Genomic DNA, 16,806 nt, shown 5'->3' on the forward strand with positions numbered 1-16,806 from the left:
ATATTTAAAAAATTATAAACACGTATATTTTTTTTAAGAAAAATAAGCTCTTAAGTTTTTTTTAAGAAAGAGCTTGTCCAAACTGCCCTTCCAGGTCGAGAAATTCGAACTTCTATTGTAATCCTGTCCAGAATGTTCCGAGGAGTAAAAAGGAGAGGAGGTTGAGGAATTCAAACGTTATGTTATGTTATCCGTTATAGTAGCCGAAACGCTACCTTCTCCATCCGTTAATCTGTCCCAGATGTTTGACTTTTAAACACGTATATTGAGGTGTAAAAAAATAATATCTACACTCAATAAAAAATTTCAATTCTTATCTCAAATAAAAGTTTAGATTCTAAACTTTTATTTGATATAAATTTTATAAAAAATAATTATGTTTAGCTGTGATTTTTTTAACATCTTAAAATACGTGTAAAAAAGTCAAAAGCAATTAAAATGGGACGGAGGGAATATATTTTTAAAGATAATATTTAACATTTAATCTTTTGTTAAAAAACAAATTAAAAAAACATTATAAATTTATTATTTATAGAATTATCAAAATATATAAACCTACGTAATACGGACCGGGGTATGCGACTATGCGTATAAGTTGGCGTACAACAAAGCAATCCACCCGCATGCTTCTCAATGACGTTAATGGCCCTTTATTGTATGTTTGTTGTACATGGAGATGGAGTACTATATTTTTCAAAGTGAAGTGGAGTGGAATGTACTCAAATTTCAAATTTTATACTCACACCTCATTAAATATGAAAGAGTAATATAAACAAACTCGGTTAAAAATACTTAAAATTGAAATCTATTCTTCCCATTAAAATTGAAACCTTTTATTTTATATCCTTTTCGTGTTTTCTTCATTCTTTCAATAAAACTTTTAACATTAGTTTGTTTTTCCAGATCTAAGGATTCAAAACTTTTTCTGATTTAGCCTTTTTTCTTAGATCTCAATTCTACGGAGCTACAGATTTCTCGTTCTTCCCTGTGTTTTTATCCTCAAAAATCGTCTGAGTTATCTTTGTGGGTTTGTTCCCCAGATCTAAGGATTGCGTTGGTTTAGCTAATTTTTCATTTATGTATTTGGTTGTTAGGTTGTCACTGATTTTGGTCATTTTGTTGTCTCATCGTTTGTGTGAGTTTTGTTATTTTCTCACAATTTGTGTGAGCATGGTGCTTGATTTAGTAATAGAAATTGTCGGGGATTGCATTCTCAGTCGATAGCTCAAACTGTTTGTAGCGGAAGCGAAAGTGGCGAAATATGTGTATATATCATCTTCAACAAATCACGTTATTTTATTTCCAAGAAGAATGGATTGATCAGTGATTGTTTGTGTAATTTGGTTGTTCGACGCGACTGTTTATGTAGATGTCGTATGGTTTTTTATTATTAAATTAACTTATTTATCAAAAAAAAAAGGAAGAAAGAGAACTGTATAAATTGAAATTTTTTAATTTTAGAATAAATAATAAAATATATTTGATTTTTATGGGACGATTTACATTTATACGTGCGATTTCATTATTATTGACATAGGTAAAATAAATTGAACACTGTTATTTAAAATCTGGAATATAATTTTTGAGATACTAAGCATTTTTGAAAAAAAAAATGATATTGCTATCTATACTATACTATTAAAGCCGAAACATTAAAAGTTTGGTCAGTCGGTACTTGGGCCAAAATACGGGCCTATCTATATAACCAATTATTCTGGGCCTATTTATATATAAAATTATTCTTTTTAATTTGGGTCAAAGTACGGGCCTATCTATATAACCAATTAATAATCCTTTTAAAGTTTGGTAGGTCAGTACTTGGGTCAAAATACGTGCCTATCTGTATAACCAATTATTCTGGGTCTATCTATATAAGGGCCATAGTACGGGCCTATCTATATAACCAGATAATCCTTTTAATTGAAATATATTACTTTTTTTATATTTTTGACTAAAAAACTCAATCTTCTAAAATAACATTGAGAAACATGGTAATTACTTTTTAACTAAAATATATTATCTTTTTATAAATTTTCCAACTAAAAAATTAATCTTTTACAATTAATACGGACATGGGCGACATATTTATACGTAAAGATGTGTGCCAAAAGTCTAAAAATCATATAATAAAAAATAGAGGGAGTATTATTATATTGGTTGGGCGGTTGGTACTTGGGCCGAAGTACGGGTCTATCTATATATATAACCAATTATTCTTTTTAACTAAAATAAATTATCTTTTATATATTTTTTAGATAAAAAAACTCAATCTTTTAAAATAATATCGAGCAACATAGTAATTGTCTTTTTAATCAAAACGCTTTATCTTTTTTAGATTTTCTAACTAAAAAACCGAGTTTTTACAATTAACACGGGCACCATATATATAAAAATATAATATCATTAAATATAATTATTAATAAATAACATGTGATATTATTCAACCAAAATACATTAATAACATTATTTTTAAATACTCTAATGATCTCATATTAAAAAAAATATTACAAATCTGTCATATACTATATATTATTACACTATTAAAGCCGAAAATAAAAATTAGCTTGGTTGGTCAGTTAGTTGAGTTTGGTGAATCGTTTGGTATTCGACCACGGAGCTCTTGAATTTATAACATGTTATAGTATATTTTTTATTATCAATTAAACCAAAACGTTAAATTTAGGTTAGTATGATGGGGAGGTATTTGGTTTCATGCGTATGTTTTATATTATATTATTAATTATTAATAACGAAATATCAAAGGTTAATTGGTTAGTTTATATCTGAGTTTATAAGCCACCTTAAATTATAACATGTAAAAGAAAATATTTTAACATTCTCATTAAAATATATATGTTCGACCAAATTTTCAATTAGCCATTTGACGGACTTAACTATGAAGAATTTATCCAACTGTTAAATAAAACATTTATTAAACCACGTTATTCTATCATAATTTTATTTTTACAATAAAATTAGGTAACTTTAAAATATATATAATAAAATAACAAATATGTTAACCGCCCGTGCATTGCACGGGTTATAAGCTAGTGATTTCTTAAATCCGTACAGAATAAAAAAACACCAGTTAAGCAGATAACATCTCAAAAAAATCCAAAATATTAAGGGGTCGTTTGGTTCGCGGGTTTCTGGAATGAGGTATGGGGTTTGTCCATTCCAAACCCATACCTGATGTTTGGTTGAGAAAAACAAAATCTGAAACCCATACCTTAAACCCCCAAGGTATGGGTTTTTGATACCTAAATGGGGAGGTGGGTATGAGATGGAGGTATGAGCTATATTCATTTTTTATTTTTTTCCCCTCTCTTTAAGTAATGAAATATTAATATTTGATACAAAATTAAATCAATGATGTAAAAATATATGACAATAATAATTTTATTAATATTTTTAATTAATACATATTAATAACTTATCATTTATAAAAATTGTACATATTGATTCCAGCACTTAACCAAACACATGATATCAGATATGATACCTCAAACCCATACCAGCTTAATTCGATTCCTCATTCCAACCCGATACCACTCCTTGAACCAAACGACCCTTAAGATAATTTTGAGATCCCTGACATTTTAAAAATATATATAAAATGATATTCATTTCAAATCTATACGTAAATCTTGCAACTAAACTTCTATATCATTTATCTATCTCTAACTTATCATTCCGATTCTCACTCCATCGATAATTATCCGGAAGGGATATAATATATCGAAAAAAATACAGAGGGGCGAAAGAAAGGGGTGGTGAAAGCTCACTGTCACCGACACGTGCCGGACGAATGGGAGGCACATGCTTGCCACAAAAGCACCCTACACTTTACCAATACTCCTCCTCTATATTTTATTTCAAATTCTAGATTTTGCTCTCACACATCACTCTTTTTCTCGCTTTTTTATATCTCTCTCATCTCTATCTTATTCATTTTTCAAATTTCACTTGTCCTGTTTTGTTGTGTTGTGTTGTTTCAGAGAGAGAGAGAGTTTAGAGAGAGAGAGAGAGTGATCTACAGCAGCGAGAGAGATTTGAGAGAGATGGACAGAAACACTACTACTCCGGTTAGAAAGCCACACACTTCCACCGCAGATCTGCTCACCTGGTCGGAGGTTCCTCCCGTCGCCGCTTCTCCCGCCACCGCTCCTCGCTCCACTTCTCATCAGGTCTCTCTCTCTCATCCCTCTCCCTCTCTCTCTCTCTCTCTCTCGTTTTCAGCTGATTTTAACATTATGAATTTATTAATTACAGCCGTCGGATGGGATAAGCAAGGTAGTGTTCGGAGGACAAGTGACTGATGAAGAAGTTGAGAGCTTGATGAAAAGGTTTGAGATCTATGTATAAAATTAATTTATTAAATTTTAAAATGTTTTTTTTATAAAAAAAATGAATGAATTTGAATGTGCTTTGTGATTGAGGTGATCTGTTCAGTATGATTTGATGATTGCTAGCTGATAAAGTGATTTAGTCATTCGTGTTTTTTGTTTGTGATTCTAAAAATTTAAAGTGTTTTTAATCATCATTTTTTTTAAAAATTGATTTGTGATTGGATTGATCTGCTCAATTTGATTTGTTGATTTCGAGTTGGTAAAATCATTCTCACACGTACGGTATGTTTGATTTTTAGTGTCTTGTTATTTGTACGTTTTCGGAACTGATTTGTGATGGGAACGATCTCTACTTAATTTGGTGAGTGGGTTACGGCTTTGATTAGGTAACTTTTGTTATTGGTGTTGGGTGTCTGATTGTTTATAGTGTTATTTAATATCGTTTTGAATTCGATTTGTGATTGATATGATCTTTATGATTTGATCAGTAGCTTACAACTTACAAGTTGGTGAAGTAATTTGCTATATATGTTCAAATTTTCAATTTTGGAATTCTTGAGATAATTATTGCTACTGTTCTAGATTAGGAAAAACCATCTCTTCTGCTTTTTAGTTTTTCCCCTCTTCCTTTAAATGCTTGGTGTAATGTTTATATGCTTTTTGTAGTCCATTTCAATTATATTTTACGGAATTAAGGTTAGGTGGATAGATCTGTAAAGAATATTATAGCTGAGAGGCTTGTGTATATACTTCTTCAACAATTTGGTGTATCGAAGTCAATACATACATTCGTTTCAGTGGGTTGTGCTTAAAAGTTATATACGCCTGTCTGCAGAAATGGCTTTGTGGTATTTTTCTTCTTCATATCTGTTGCCTGTGATCAGATATTTGTTGTAAATGCACAGTTTTAGTGGGTTTGCCAAGTCTGATGCAACACAGCACAGAGAATACTAAAATTTTTGTGTTTGCTGAAACATTTGACCTTATTACTACAGGAAGCCATGTTCTGGTTATAAATTGAAGGAGATTACAGGCAACAACATCTTTGCAGCTGATGCAGAGAATGATACAGCAGAACCAGATAGTGCTGACCCAAATAACAAAACTGGATTACGCATGTACCAGGTAATAATTGAACAATCGCTATAGTAAATTTGTTTGCAGACTGAAAGTTTACTGATGTTTATTGTCCAATTTGAAAATAACATCACAATTCTTTATTTGATCTTATCAGCAAGCAGTTGCTGGAATCAGCCACATTTCATTTGGTGAAGATGGAACTGTTTCTCCTAAGAAGCCTGCTTCTCTTCCTGAGGTGGCAAAGCAACGAGAGCTGAGTGGGACATTAGACAGTGAAGCTGAGGCAAAGCTGAAGAAGCAGCTTTCTGAAGCCAAGTGCAAGGAGCTTAGCGGCCATAACATCTTTGCACCTCCTCCAGAAATTCAACCTCGCCCTTTGGCTGCTCGTGCATTGGCATTGAGGGAAAGCATCACCATTGGTGAACTTGCACCCAACCAAGTAAGCCCTTCTTTCTCTACATAGAGGCATAATATGGTTCTATATAGTACTGGTGTGTATATTCTAGTATTTACTGCAGCAAACCCAAGGTGGCTACAGGTTTCATGTCTTGTGTTTAATATTGTCCGGTTTTTGCGATTGTTCGGTATTATTCCATTTGTTCTGTAAACGAGAACTAATTAGTTTTTTCTTTTAAACATGTAGCCAAATGGAGGTCCCAGCAGTGATAATAATTCAGAACATGTTGTAAAGACCTCCAAGAAGATTCCTGACAAGAAATTTGCGGAGCTGTCTGGAAATGACATTTTCAAAGGGGATACTCCTCCAGCATCTGACAAACCACTAAGTTCAGCTAAGTTGCGAGAAATGAGTGGTAGCAACATCTTCGCAGATGGAAAAGTAGAGTCTCGGGTCTGCCTAGGTGCCCGCAAACCCCCAGGTGGTGATAGCAGCATCGCATTGGTGTAAAGTAGGGCTAACCCAATCATTTCACATGATTATAATTATAATCGCTATTCTTGTGTATTTTCATAATTATGGCTGATGGGGGAGTATGTTCCATCCGATTTGACTCTGTTTGTGGATTTTGTTATGTTTTAGATTTTTAGTAACATGTTGATGGGACCTATGGAATACTATCTAATTGGATTGGTATGCCCATATTGCTTCTCATGGTGTGTAGTATTGAAGTTCTTGGCTGTTCTCTGAACTAATTTGTGTTCGATATCTTTTTTCGCTGAATCAACATTCCGATACATTACTTGGTTCTCTGAACTAATTTGTGTTTTATCCCTTCTCTTTTTTCGCTGAATCAACATTCTGATACATTACTCGGACAGATACTAGAAAATTGTAAGTTCTTTAATATGGGTACCAGATTCCCTAATTTTTTCCATGTGGATATAAGGGTTACATCATTTACCACCTATCAGGCTATCACCCGTTTAGTTACTCACGCTAGTATATTTGTCTTCTAAGAAAAAATGCCTGTTAGAGCCTAGAAGATGGTTGCTCGTATTTTTGTCTAATGTCTCTTCTGATGGCATATGGTTAAGAACGAAAGATTTTGTTAGGAGATGGTTATGATTAAACAATGAAAATGCTAGAAGTTGGTTATAATTTTGAACAACGAAAAGTACGTCTCTCATGAGAAAGATGATTACAAAAAAATACTCCCTCCGTTTCAATTTATATCTCCATTTTTAAGAATTTTTTTGTTTCAAATTATTTGTCCACTTCAACTCTCAATGCAAAATCATATTTCCAAAGTCAATTCTACTTCACATATCTATCATTTATATTTCCTAGATCAATCTCACTCCACATATTTTGATCATTTAATGCAATTAATTTGTGAACATCCACTTTTATTAAACTGTGTGATTTTTTTAAAGTGGATATCTAATTTGAAACGGAGGAAGTAATTATGAACAATGAAAACTGAAAATTACATCTTTTGCGAGAAAGATGATTACGGAAGATTTCTTCTGCTAGAAGATGGTTCCCAACAATTGACAGAAAATGTGCCCTACAATACATGTACACACACAGCTGATCCCAACAGTGGGATGTTGGTGGTCCAGGGATCAAAAGTGTACTGCTCTGCTGCACGCAGCAGCTTCATGGGCAATTTTCAAATTGTCTCTGGCCTGAACAAATACGTTACTATCCTGCCTAATAAATGCAATATTGAATTTCTAGACACCTTCCAAAGGGCATCTATTTTAGGGCTGTACAATATATGTTGCTTTTCTGCATTTCATACCAAAATTCACAAAAGAAATAGACAGTTCTGCACTTCTGCTCTTCTTTTTTCTGGATCAAGTTGACCAATTCTGAACCCTGAAAAATTCACTTAATGTGTGGTGTTGATATGTTTTAGCACTTAAGTCCCATGTGATGATTTTGTAGAGGGTCCTTGCTCCTTCGGGTTCTAATTTTACCTAGGCTGGGGTAAAAGTCCCGTCATGAAAATGACTGTTAGATGTGAAAATTTAAGTTTTTACGGCCTAAGAGGTTGACGGTATAATTGGATATTTAGGTAAAAATTTGTAAAGGAAAGCAACTTCAGTGACCAAAGTATCAACAAGGTTTTCAAGAAACAAGAAAGGCATCTGATCATATCAATTATAAGTCTGCAACTGTTTCCTGAGCTATATGTATTAGCACAACAAAATCTTGGTGCAAAACCGATACAACTAATATTCTTCCGGATTATACGTTCTAGAGCCTGTGGCTGAGTTTAAAATTGTGACTTATGACTTAACTTGACTTAATGTGATAATTTGGTATCTTAATGTTTGGTAATTTTGAATGATTAATGCCTTACGAGTTATTAAAAATATGATGATAAAAATAAAAGTGACTTATGACTTATGGGTAAATTTTATCTCAAAAAAGTCTAAAAAATTAAGTCACCGAAAAATATCTCAAACTAATTTCTAGCTTTGAGTGAGTTTCTAATTATTACAAAAACATACATTTTTCTATCTTAAAGTCATAAACAGCTTTAAGCACCGACATAAAACCCACACAAACGAACTCCTAGACTTATAAGCTACAGCTTATTGGCACAAACAAAACCATACAAATGTTGATGGATAGGTAAGAAGCTCCTAATATAAGTACTGCACCTGTGCACAACAAACTTGTTTGGCCCAAAAAAAAGAGACTGGCAGATCTAAAATTGTCACAGACATCCACAAGGTTAAGTAATTAACATAGTTACGGTCTGAGGAACAACAACACGTCACCATAAACAACTACATCACTTCTTCAGGAGGTTGCGGGAAAATATCTTCTTGCAATATGGACTGGTGCGAAGGAGGGAATGTGCTCCAACAGCTTCGACTAGTGCAGCACGAAGAGGGCCCTGGTTCAAGGCCAAAAAAAAAAAGCCAAACACAGACATCAATAATACAAACTATAGAAGGAATAGGGTACAAGGATAACAGATTTTTCTTCTATGCAGTATCTATTCTGTTTTGACTATAGCATATAAATTTTTTATAGTTACCAAAATTGTGAAATTTTTTGCAGACTAAAATTCTGATTAAGATGACTGGTCGCATACTTGGATGAAGTATATGAAGAATGCTTCATTATTATTTCATGATGGCGGCGTAAAGCAGTACCAAGATAGCGTTCAATATTTTAACATCATTTAAGTAAGCTTCTGAATTCGCAGTAAATAGAACCAGATTATTTTAACCAAACTTGAACCCTTGCACATCAAAAAATTTATATCAGGAACTTAAGAAGGGTGTTATTCATAGTTTCATACCTTGGAAAATTCTAATGCAGATTGAACAACATAATTGGCGAATGGATCTTGAAGCAACTGGTTAAAGTAAGGTACAGACAGAAATTCAGCTATGATCTTTGGACGGCTCTCTTCAGAAAATTTTAGACATTTTTCAACTACATGGCTGCTGAACTTCTGCATTGAGAGGTACACAAAATGCCCTTCTAACTGTGAAAGCATAGTCGCAGCAGCTGCTGGGATCTTAAGCTCTACCACATACTGAACGACATAATTTCTGCAGAGTCGAACAGATCAGAGTGTTTAATGATGTGCAACTTATAAATCAAGTTTAATTAGTTGCATCACTTCAAACAATAGCAGTGGGGCAGGAAAACATATTGCAGGATCAATATTAATGTGGAAATTTTAGAACAAAGTGTTGGTTGAAACCAACAGATACACAAATTCATCAGATGACACCAGTTAGGCAGTTACTGCAACTTCATATCATTTTGATATCCCTGACTGATCCACTAATGCTGCTATTGCACTAGAACTTAGAAGGTTTCTACTGATTTGGTTTCTGAGGCTGCCTGAGGGTCCAATTAGTACAACTATAATTCCCCTTGCGCTTTTATTAACACTGTACATAATGCACTAAGTACTAAAGAAAGGCAAAGTAAAATACATTATATTTCGTGCTTGAACTTCATCAATTTCCCTCCCTCTGTATTATGTTAAGAATGTCCTTCAATTTATTATCTCAATCTTTAAACTAAATAAAAAGGAAGCACATGGGGACTATAATAAATTTGAAGTCTGAGCATTAAATATATGGTACAAGGAACTCTTGAAAAAGAACTGTGAAGCACTAATTCAAATTTTACTAATTTGAGACATTAAAACAAGTACATTTATTTATATCAGGAGCGACTTACAGTGTTTTGTGTAAGTGCAGATCATGAATATATCTTGCTAATGCAATTGTTTGAAGGTAGGTTGCAGAAAACAGAAGCTTCTGAATATTGTTAAGTGTTAATAGTTTGGTTCAGATGTTCATGAACTAAAAAAACAGGACTGACCAGAAAATATTTCTAAGTGTCTACTAGATTACCCAAATCAGTAATGTTAAACAAGTAATAATTACCCGAAGGAATCTTGAGCAAGCATAAGTGCATTTAAACAAACTTCTGCAATTAGCTTTTCTCTATGCTTCCCAGTTGAGTGAGCAATGCACTGATTCAAAACACAGCATCCATGGCGGTGGGTTGCAATCTCAACACAATACTTAGTAGCAGCAACAAAAAGGAACTGTATATCAAATACATCAGCAAAGTCAGGACCAGAGATGGTCTGAAAAGTTAGAGGTTGACAGCATAACATAATAGCTTTATCGACAGAATGGAGAGTAAATCAGTTTGACGTTAAGTAGGGTCAATGAAGGATGTACATGACACATGGTGTTGATCATTCCCATACAAATTCACTTAAACAATAAATTGGTGACCACTAGAAAGAGTGGACGCCGTTGATTATCAGGCTTAATGTAAACTATTTTATTCCTATATCATTGTCATGCTGTGACTTGACAAAATTACAGATGAGATAAACATAGATGTTATATGATATCTGTGGTTATCGCCATCAACATAAAAATTTTGTATCATATATTATTAGGACGGGTCAAAGAAAACTACATAGATAGTCATTAAAACAAGTAACATGTCATTTTGTTTTTAACAGAGACAAATTTTGCTGGCCTGGAGTGCATAAAGGTTGGCAAACACAAATTGCTCTACGAGAACTAAACAAACTTAAGTTATGTACATTGCATTTACCTCCAAAGACATGCAGTGATGAAGTGCAACAAACATATTCTGCAGTTGATCAGTAGAGCACACACTTACCTTATTGTAGTTGTGCCCAAGGCACTTCAAGCAACACTGCAGCACATGATTTCCGTTGACATCTTTTATAAGATCAAGGAAACCTGGTTCAAGTGCCAGTGTAAGTGCCGTAATTTGCTGCTTTGTTTTGAGATTCTTTATCAGTTTCTGCATCGAGCATGTACTGGCACCAGAAAGAGCAGTCAGCAATAAAAAAAATTGGGACAATAAGGTTTTTTATTAAATAGATAGGTGAACAAAGAAATCAAAGGATCATACCCATGTCTGTCCGAACAAATTCTAACAAGCACTCGAGGATCATCAGTTACCATGTGAACAATTTGCATTTTCTGATCTTCACTGCAGACATCTATCAATTTCTGAATGAGGTAATTACCAAACGGATTTATCATAAGTTCAACAACATGATCAATTATTTCATTAAATATCAACTGCACGTCTTGAGGACTGCCCTCTTCTATTTGTTTTTGTAAAAAGCGGCAACCTAACTGATCCTTGGCCATGTGGTATATACCCCCTCTAAGTTCTGAAAGTGAGCCATATGATGGTACTATAGGCATTGGGTTAGAAAACAGCCTCGAATCCTTGTCATGAACTTCTTCAGAATGGTTTTGATTACGTAACTCCTTTCTGCTTTCTTGCTGGTTCTCAAATGAGTTCCCATTGGAGGAACTCTTCTTCAGACCCCTCAAGTAATCACAGTGCTTGTCAGCAACATATTTCATTCCATTTCCTTCTAAAACTAAGCTGTTCTCATAACCAAAACCCCCTATACCACCTGCATTCTGCATCGACAAGATCATTGGATCAACATTACAGCCGGGCACACCTCTAGTAGTTCTTCCATTCACATACATTGGATTTTCACTAAAAACCAACTGAGGATTTTCAACCCCATAAGGACCCTGTGACTTCAAGAAACTTCCTCCTTGTAAATAATACAGAGGATCATTATAGTGAGGTTTATTGAAACACGGGTTTTGCAACTGAATCCCCCCATTACAAATACCTATACCACCTGCATTAGGCATTGACAACACCACAGGATTGCTTGTAAAGCTCGGAACACCTCCAACCTCTTGCCTCCTAACACATGTTGGATTTTCAGCACCAAAAACCACTCTACCATCCTCAAAACCACAAACATCTTGTGGCCTCAAGAATCTCATCCCATCCACATCACACAAAGGATCATTAAAACGAGGCCTGTTCAAAGAAGTGTCCTGCAAACAAATCCCCCCATTAAAAAACCCTCTACCTTGCTCATTTCTTAGCTCCAAACCATAACCCCTTGCCCCATGGCCATGACCCTGACTCCCCATGCTATATCCTTGCGGAAACTCAACCAATGCACCCTTGTTCTGCTCATAAGAACCCTGAGAACACCCACCAACAAAAGACTGAAAACACCCTTCACTTGGGACAGACTGATCAACACTATAAGCACTACCACCAACATTGAAATCACCATTTTTATAAAAATGCTGATTACTCAACCCAAAACCATCTGGCCTAAACCCCAAAATCTTGCTACCACCAATATGCATTTTTGCAAGATTATCAGACAAGCCAGAATCATCATCCAAAACAAGCCCATTTGGGATATTGCCTATAGGGCTTTGAATCCCAAATGGAGCCTCAGTCTCAGATGATGATGATGATGGCGACGATCCAGAAACAAAAAACCCACCAGGAAAACAACCATTAAAACCATTCTGATGAAAGTTTTGATCAAGAACATGATAACTTTCATTCAAAAACATCCCAAAATTTTGCTCACCACCCTCCACATTACCCACAGTCATCTTTTCTTTCTTATCTATAAGCTTAAACATCACACACACACATACAATATAAAGAGACAAAGAAACCAAGAAAGCTTGCCACTTTACAGACCCTGATCAAGAAACTTAACACAAAGATGCAAATGATAAAGATGGTTTGGTCTGGTTTAGTCTGATCACATTTTGTGTGTTGTTTTATAGAGAATAAAATAATAATAATATGGGATTTTACTGCTTTATAAGCTAAAAAAAGAAAAGGGGTATTCTTATTTTGATCTTGATGTTTGATGAAACAGTAGTAGTAGTATTGTACGGGGAGGTTATGCTCAGTCAGTAAAAACGGAAAATACTGAGAAAAAGCAGGAGAGAGAGAGAGAGTAAAGGACAATCAATGTGTGTAGTGATGTTTTTGAGTATCATTGTGTAGCAAAACAACCTTTGATTTCTTGATTTTTTACGTTAGAATGTGTTGTGTAACAACTTCACTGGACTTTCTCTGCGAGATTCATGTGGTGCATATCGTCAGTCACCATTCACCAATTAGGCTCGTGAGCCATGTGAGATCGAATTTGTAGCAGAATTATTTGATTAATAACATGTTTATGAAATTATTTGACTAAATAATCATTTTAAAATTTCAATATAATATGTATATATATAAGACAAATAATTAGTTGAATTTCTATTATATTACTAGGGTCGAGTTTAAAAGAGAACGAACCCTTCAAATAGAATATTAGTGGTTCTGCTGCAGAACCTTAAATTTTAAATAGATTTTCAGGATATGTATCTAAATACATGTTTTTACATCGTTAGTGTTCAGAAATAATTGCAAAATATAATACATAAATACAGCATTTTTTGCATGTGCAATTCTGCTGCAAAACCTAATAAATCCTATAAATAAAGCTAAGGGCTGTAAGAGTTCTTAGGCGAAGGTTTCTAAAAGGAACACGACCCTATATTACTATTATTTCGATGATTACTATAAGAGATTATTAAACGTATTTTAATGAGGCAATGTTAATGAGATTGATGTTGTGCTGTAAGACCACCATCTCCGATAGACTATTTAAACATGCTCTAACATTTAGTTTGAAGAGGATGTGAAAAATTAGAGTTCCGATAAACTCTTGATGACTTTTTGAAATTCCAAGAGTTTCATCACTCTCCAATCTTTTAAGAAGTATTTAGGTGCTCCTAACTTATTATCATTGAATATAATATTCACTTCTATCTCATTCTCTCCCCAATTTTTCTATCATATAATAATTAAATATGAATAAAGAGCAAATATTAAAAGTAGGAAAATGCTAGGTATCCTAAAAATGTGTCCCAATTTTTTTTCCCAAATGATGTGTCGAAATTTGATTGGTTGCATTAACTTCAACACAATTTTCCACCTGGCTACCACATCATTTGGAAAAAAAATTGATAATTTTTTTTGGTGTACGTAGCATTACCCTAAAAGGTATGATTGGAGTTAACACAATATTCAATGTATTAACTTGTTAGGACTCATGTATTATATTATTTTTTAAATAATAATTTAGGAGCAACATTAGAGATGTTCTAGGAGAACTTAAAAGAAAAGACTTACCCCACATATTTAGTAAAATGGCTACATGTATTGTCACATCAATCTTAAATAAAAAAAAACGTCTTGAAAGTGTAAATGTTGCAGACTTCTTGTGTGAGCTTCATGTAACCCATATCATAATTAAATGTACCATCTATGTTCACGCATGATCGAAGTTACGGTAATCTGTTTGGAATTGATATGCATATAACTTTTAATATTTTCATATATTTAAATTAAATAATCATACAATAAACATAATTAGATTGAAAATTAATAATAATTTCATAAAGTAATATCTACAAGTGATATTATTCACTTTTCATGTAAGTTGAAAGATCGTGTGTGTCTTCTTGGCAGGGTTACGTTATAAGTCGTTATACGATTTGGTAGTGTTCATGCTAGTTGTTATTGTTTTTTTTAAGTTTAATAATTTTTTAGATTTGTCCAAAATTTTTAAACTTTTTGAAACTTGAATTATTATTCTTAAATTTTTTAAACATCGTGATTGAATACTTACAAATTTGTTATTTAAAAAAATAATCTTAATTAGCAATTTCAATTTTCAATAACATGTTCAAGATCGAAATTAATAATTGATAATAAGTATTATTTTTTCATCTACTAAATAAGTATATATAAGTAATCATATTAAACGACACATGTCATTGTTTAATCCCATTCTGAACTTATCTCATAAGAGTGATAATAACTTTGGCACATGTTATCATTATTATGGCATACATGAATTGTCATTTCATGACTCTTATACCAATGGTTGATAACCATATTAATACTCAAGACACATGAATATTGATGCTTAAGATTGATCACGAATTTTACGATATTACACACACACACACGCGCGCGTTATTTTTTAATAAGAACTTAATGAGAATTTTTTATTTAACAAGTAATAGACGATGAGTGATTATTGACAAATTATATAAATTTTCCTAACAAGAAATAAAATAGTCAAAGATTTACCGTTACTTAATTAATTATCATGATGAACATTATCCATAATATTATAGTTACAATCTTCAATTGTCGGTAGGATGTATTTAATATTTATAAAACGCATAGTCAATGAATATGGAAAGAAAAAGAAAATCATAGTTTTCGAGTTAAGGTACTAAAATGATTTATATGTTTAAGTATCCAAAGGTTGTTGTGAATTCCCAGTCATAGTAGTGTCAATATTGACAGTTACTGATTTATTATAATTTGTGATATTCATGTAGCTCAAGTTCTTAGTAATATAATTTTATATCAAACAATTTGATAAGAATTATATTGAATAAATTTAATTTGTTCTTTTACTTATAATTGAGTGTAACATATAGTATAAATGATTCTAATTCTACGGTGCTAGTCAATATCGGTCTATGAATCGTATGCTCTTATATATTTTGCATGTTTTTCAAATTCATATAGAGATAATTATGAAAATTTTAGGCGCTTGAACTTTTTTAGCATCTCCGGTGCAAAACTTGTTTACACATAGTCGGGACCACCCACAACATGTAGGAAAATAGATATTGTCTTTTGAAATAAAAAATTTGGTTCTTCAAGTATGAAACTGCAAAATACAACATGTAAGAATGTTATGAATACAAGTGATTACATCTTTAATAAAAAATCTAATATAGCTAAAAAAAGATAACAAGATAAGTAGATAAGTAGTTTTAAGATTGTTTGTAAAATTGTTATTAAAAGTTGTCCGAGTTGAACAACAATTGTCTAGAATTGTTTAGTATTAGAAATTTGGCCCACGTTCATTCTACAACCTTCTTTGCAAACTCATATTAACCAAGATCTGAGTTAAAATTCTCAACCAAACATAAAGTAACAACGTGTAGTTAATATCATGTGGTTAGAGGTGGAGTAGTACCAAAACATAACAATACCATACGATTACACTCAAGGATGTCATGTACATTGTTCTTATTATATTTTAGAGATGCTTAATGAATGGAGTTGATAATAATTATTCTATTTATATTAACAATTTTTAAAATTTTGATTTTTGGTTAGTTCGTTTTGGTATATGGATCGACCGGATGTCAATTTCAACGATATTCAACAAATATAAATATTATCATTATATCATAAAAATTTATAAATATTAAATCAATTTGAATGTTTTTAAATATATACACAATATATTTAACATCCATTATATTTGTTATTGTCATAATATTTATTGATATTATGTCATAATATTTAAAATTATTAAAAATTAATTTTATAATATAAATACACACAACTTATATGTCAAATCTTAATCACATATATAAATATGGATAGGATCAAATAATTTTTTTTAAAGTTATAAACTTACAATTTTTTTTTTGTTTTCCCATCGTGTTAATCCTTAGTTATAGAAAGTATCCATGTTGAAAATTCTTGAAAAAACATCAC

The 16,806-nt window shown here is 32.6% G+C and overlaps 2 protein-coding genes across 2 annotated transcripts; one reads left to right on the forward strand and one right to left on the reverse strand.

Annotated features, from left to right (window-relative positions):
• Window positions 1-3,865: 3,865 nt before the first annotated feature.
• Window positions 3,866-6,642, forward strand: LOC108210761 (uncharacterized). The gene is made up of 5 exons (XM_017382161.2): window positions 3,866-4,187; window positions 4,273-4,346; window positions 5,345-5,474; window positions 5,584-5,868; window positions 6,073-6,642. Exons 1-5 carry the CDS (start codon window positions 4,062-4,064, stop codon window positions 6,334-6,336), a joined length of 879 nt encoding a protein of 292 aa, XP_017237650.1. The 5' UTR covers window positions 3,866-4,061; the 3' UTR covers window positions 6,337-6,642.
• A 1,651-nt stretch (window positions 6,643-8,293) lies between these two features.
• Window positions 8,294-12,999, reverse strand: LOC108213479 (pumilio homology domain family member 4). The gene is made up of 5 exons (XM_017385278.2): window positions 11,278-12,999; window positions 11,020-11,182; window positions 10,260-10,423; window positions 9,152-9,407; window positions 8,294-8,740 (listed from the first exon to the last, which is right to left on the reverse strand). The coding sequence occupies exons 1-5, from the start codon at window positions 12,852-12,854 to the stop codon at window positions 8,636-8,638; spliced, it is 2,265 nt and encodes a 754-aa protein (XP_017240767.1). The 5' UTR covers window positions 12,855-12,999; the 3' UTR covers window positions 8,294-8,635.
• Window positions 13,000-16,806: the final 3,807 nt, after the last annotated feature.

The sequence above is a fragment of the Daucus carota genome, chromosome 3 (genome assembly GCF_001625215.2).
Source record: "Daucus carota subsp. sativus chromosome 3, DH1 v3.0, whole genome shotgun sequence".
Lineage (NCBI taxonomy): Eukaryota > Viridiplantae > Streptophyta > Magnoliopsida > Apiales > Apiaceae > Daucus > Daucus carota.

Excerpts from the sequence above, each read along its gene's own strand:
- LOC108210761 (XM_017382161.2), top strand. The coding sequence starts at position 4,062 with ATGGACAGAAACACTACTACTCCGGTTAGAAAGCCACACACTTCCACC. Across the intron at positions 4,347-5,344 it reads GTTGAGAGCTTGATGAAAAG|GAAGCCATGTTCTGGTTATA; the intron begins GTTTGAGATCTA and ends TTATTACTACAG. Across the intron at positions 5,475-5,583 it reads CTGGATTACGCATGTACCAG|CAAGCAGTTGCTGGAATCAG; the intron begins GTAATAATTGAA and ends TGATCTTATCAG.
- LOC108213479 (XM_017385278.2), bottom strand. The coding sequence starts at position 12,854 with ATGTTTAAGCTTATAGATAAGAAAGAAAAGATGACTGTGGGTAATGTG. Across the intron at positions 10,424-11,019 it reads TTGGGCACAACTACAATAAG|TTCCTTTTTGTTGCTGCTAC; the intron begins GTAAGTGTGTGC and ends TTTGATATACAG. Across the intron at positions 9,408-10,259 it reads CTTGCTCAAGATTCCTTCGG|AAATTATGTCGTTCAGTATG; the intron begins GTAATTATTACT and ends TCGACTCTGCAG.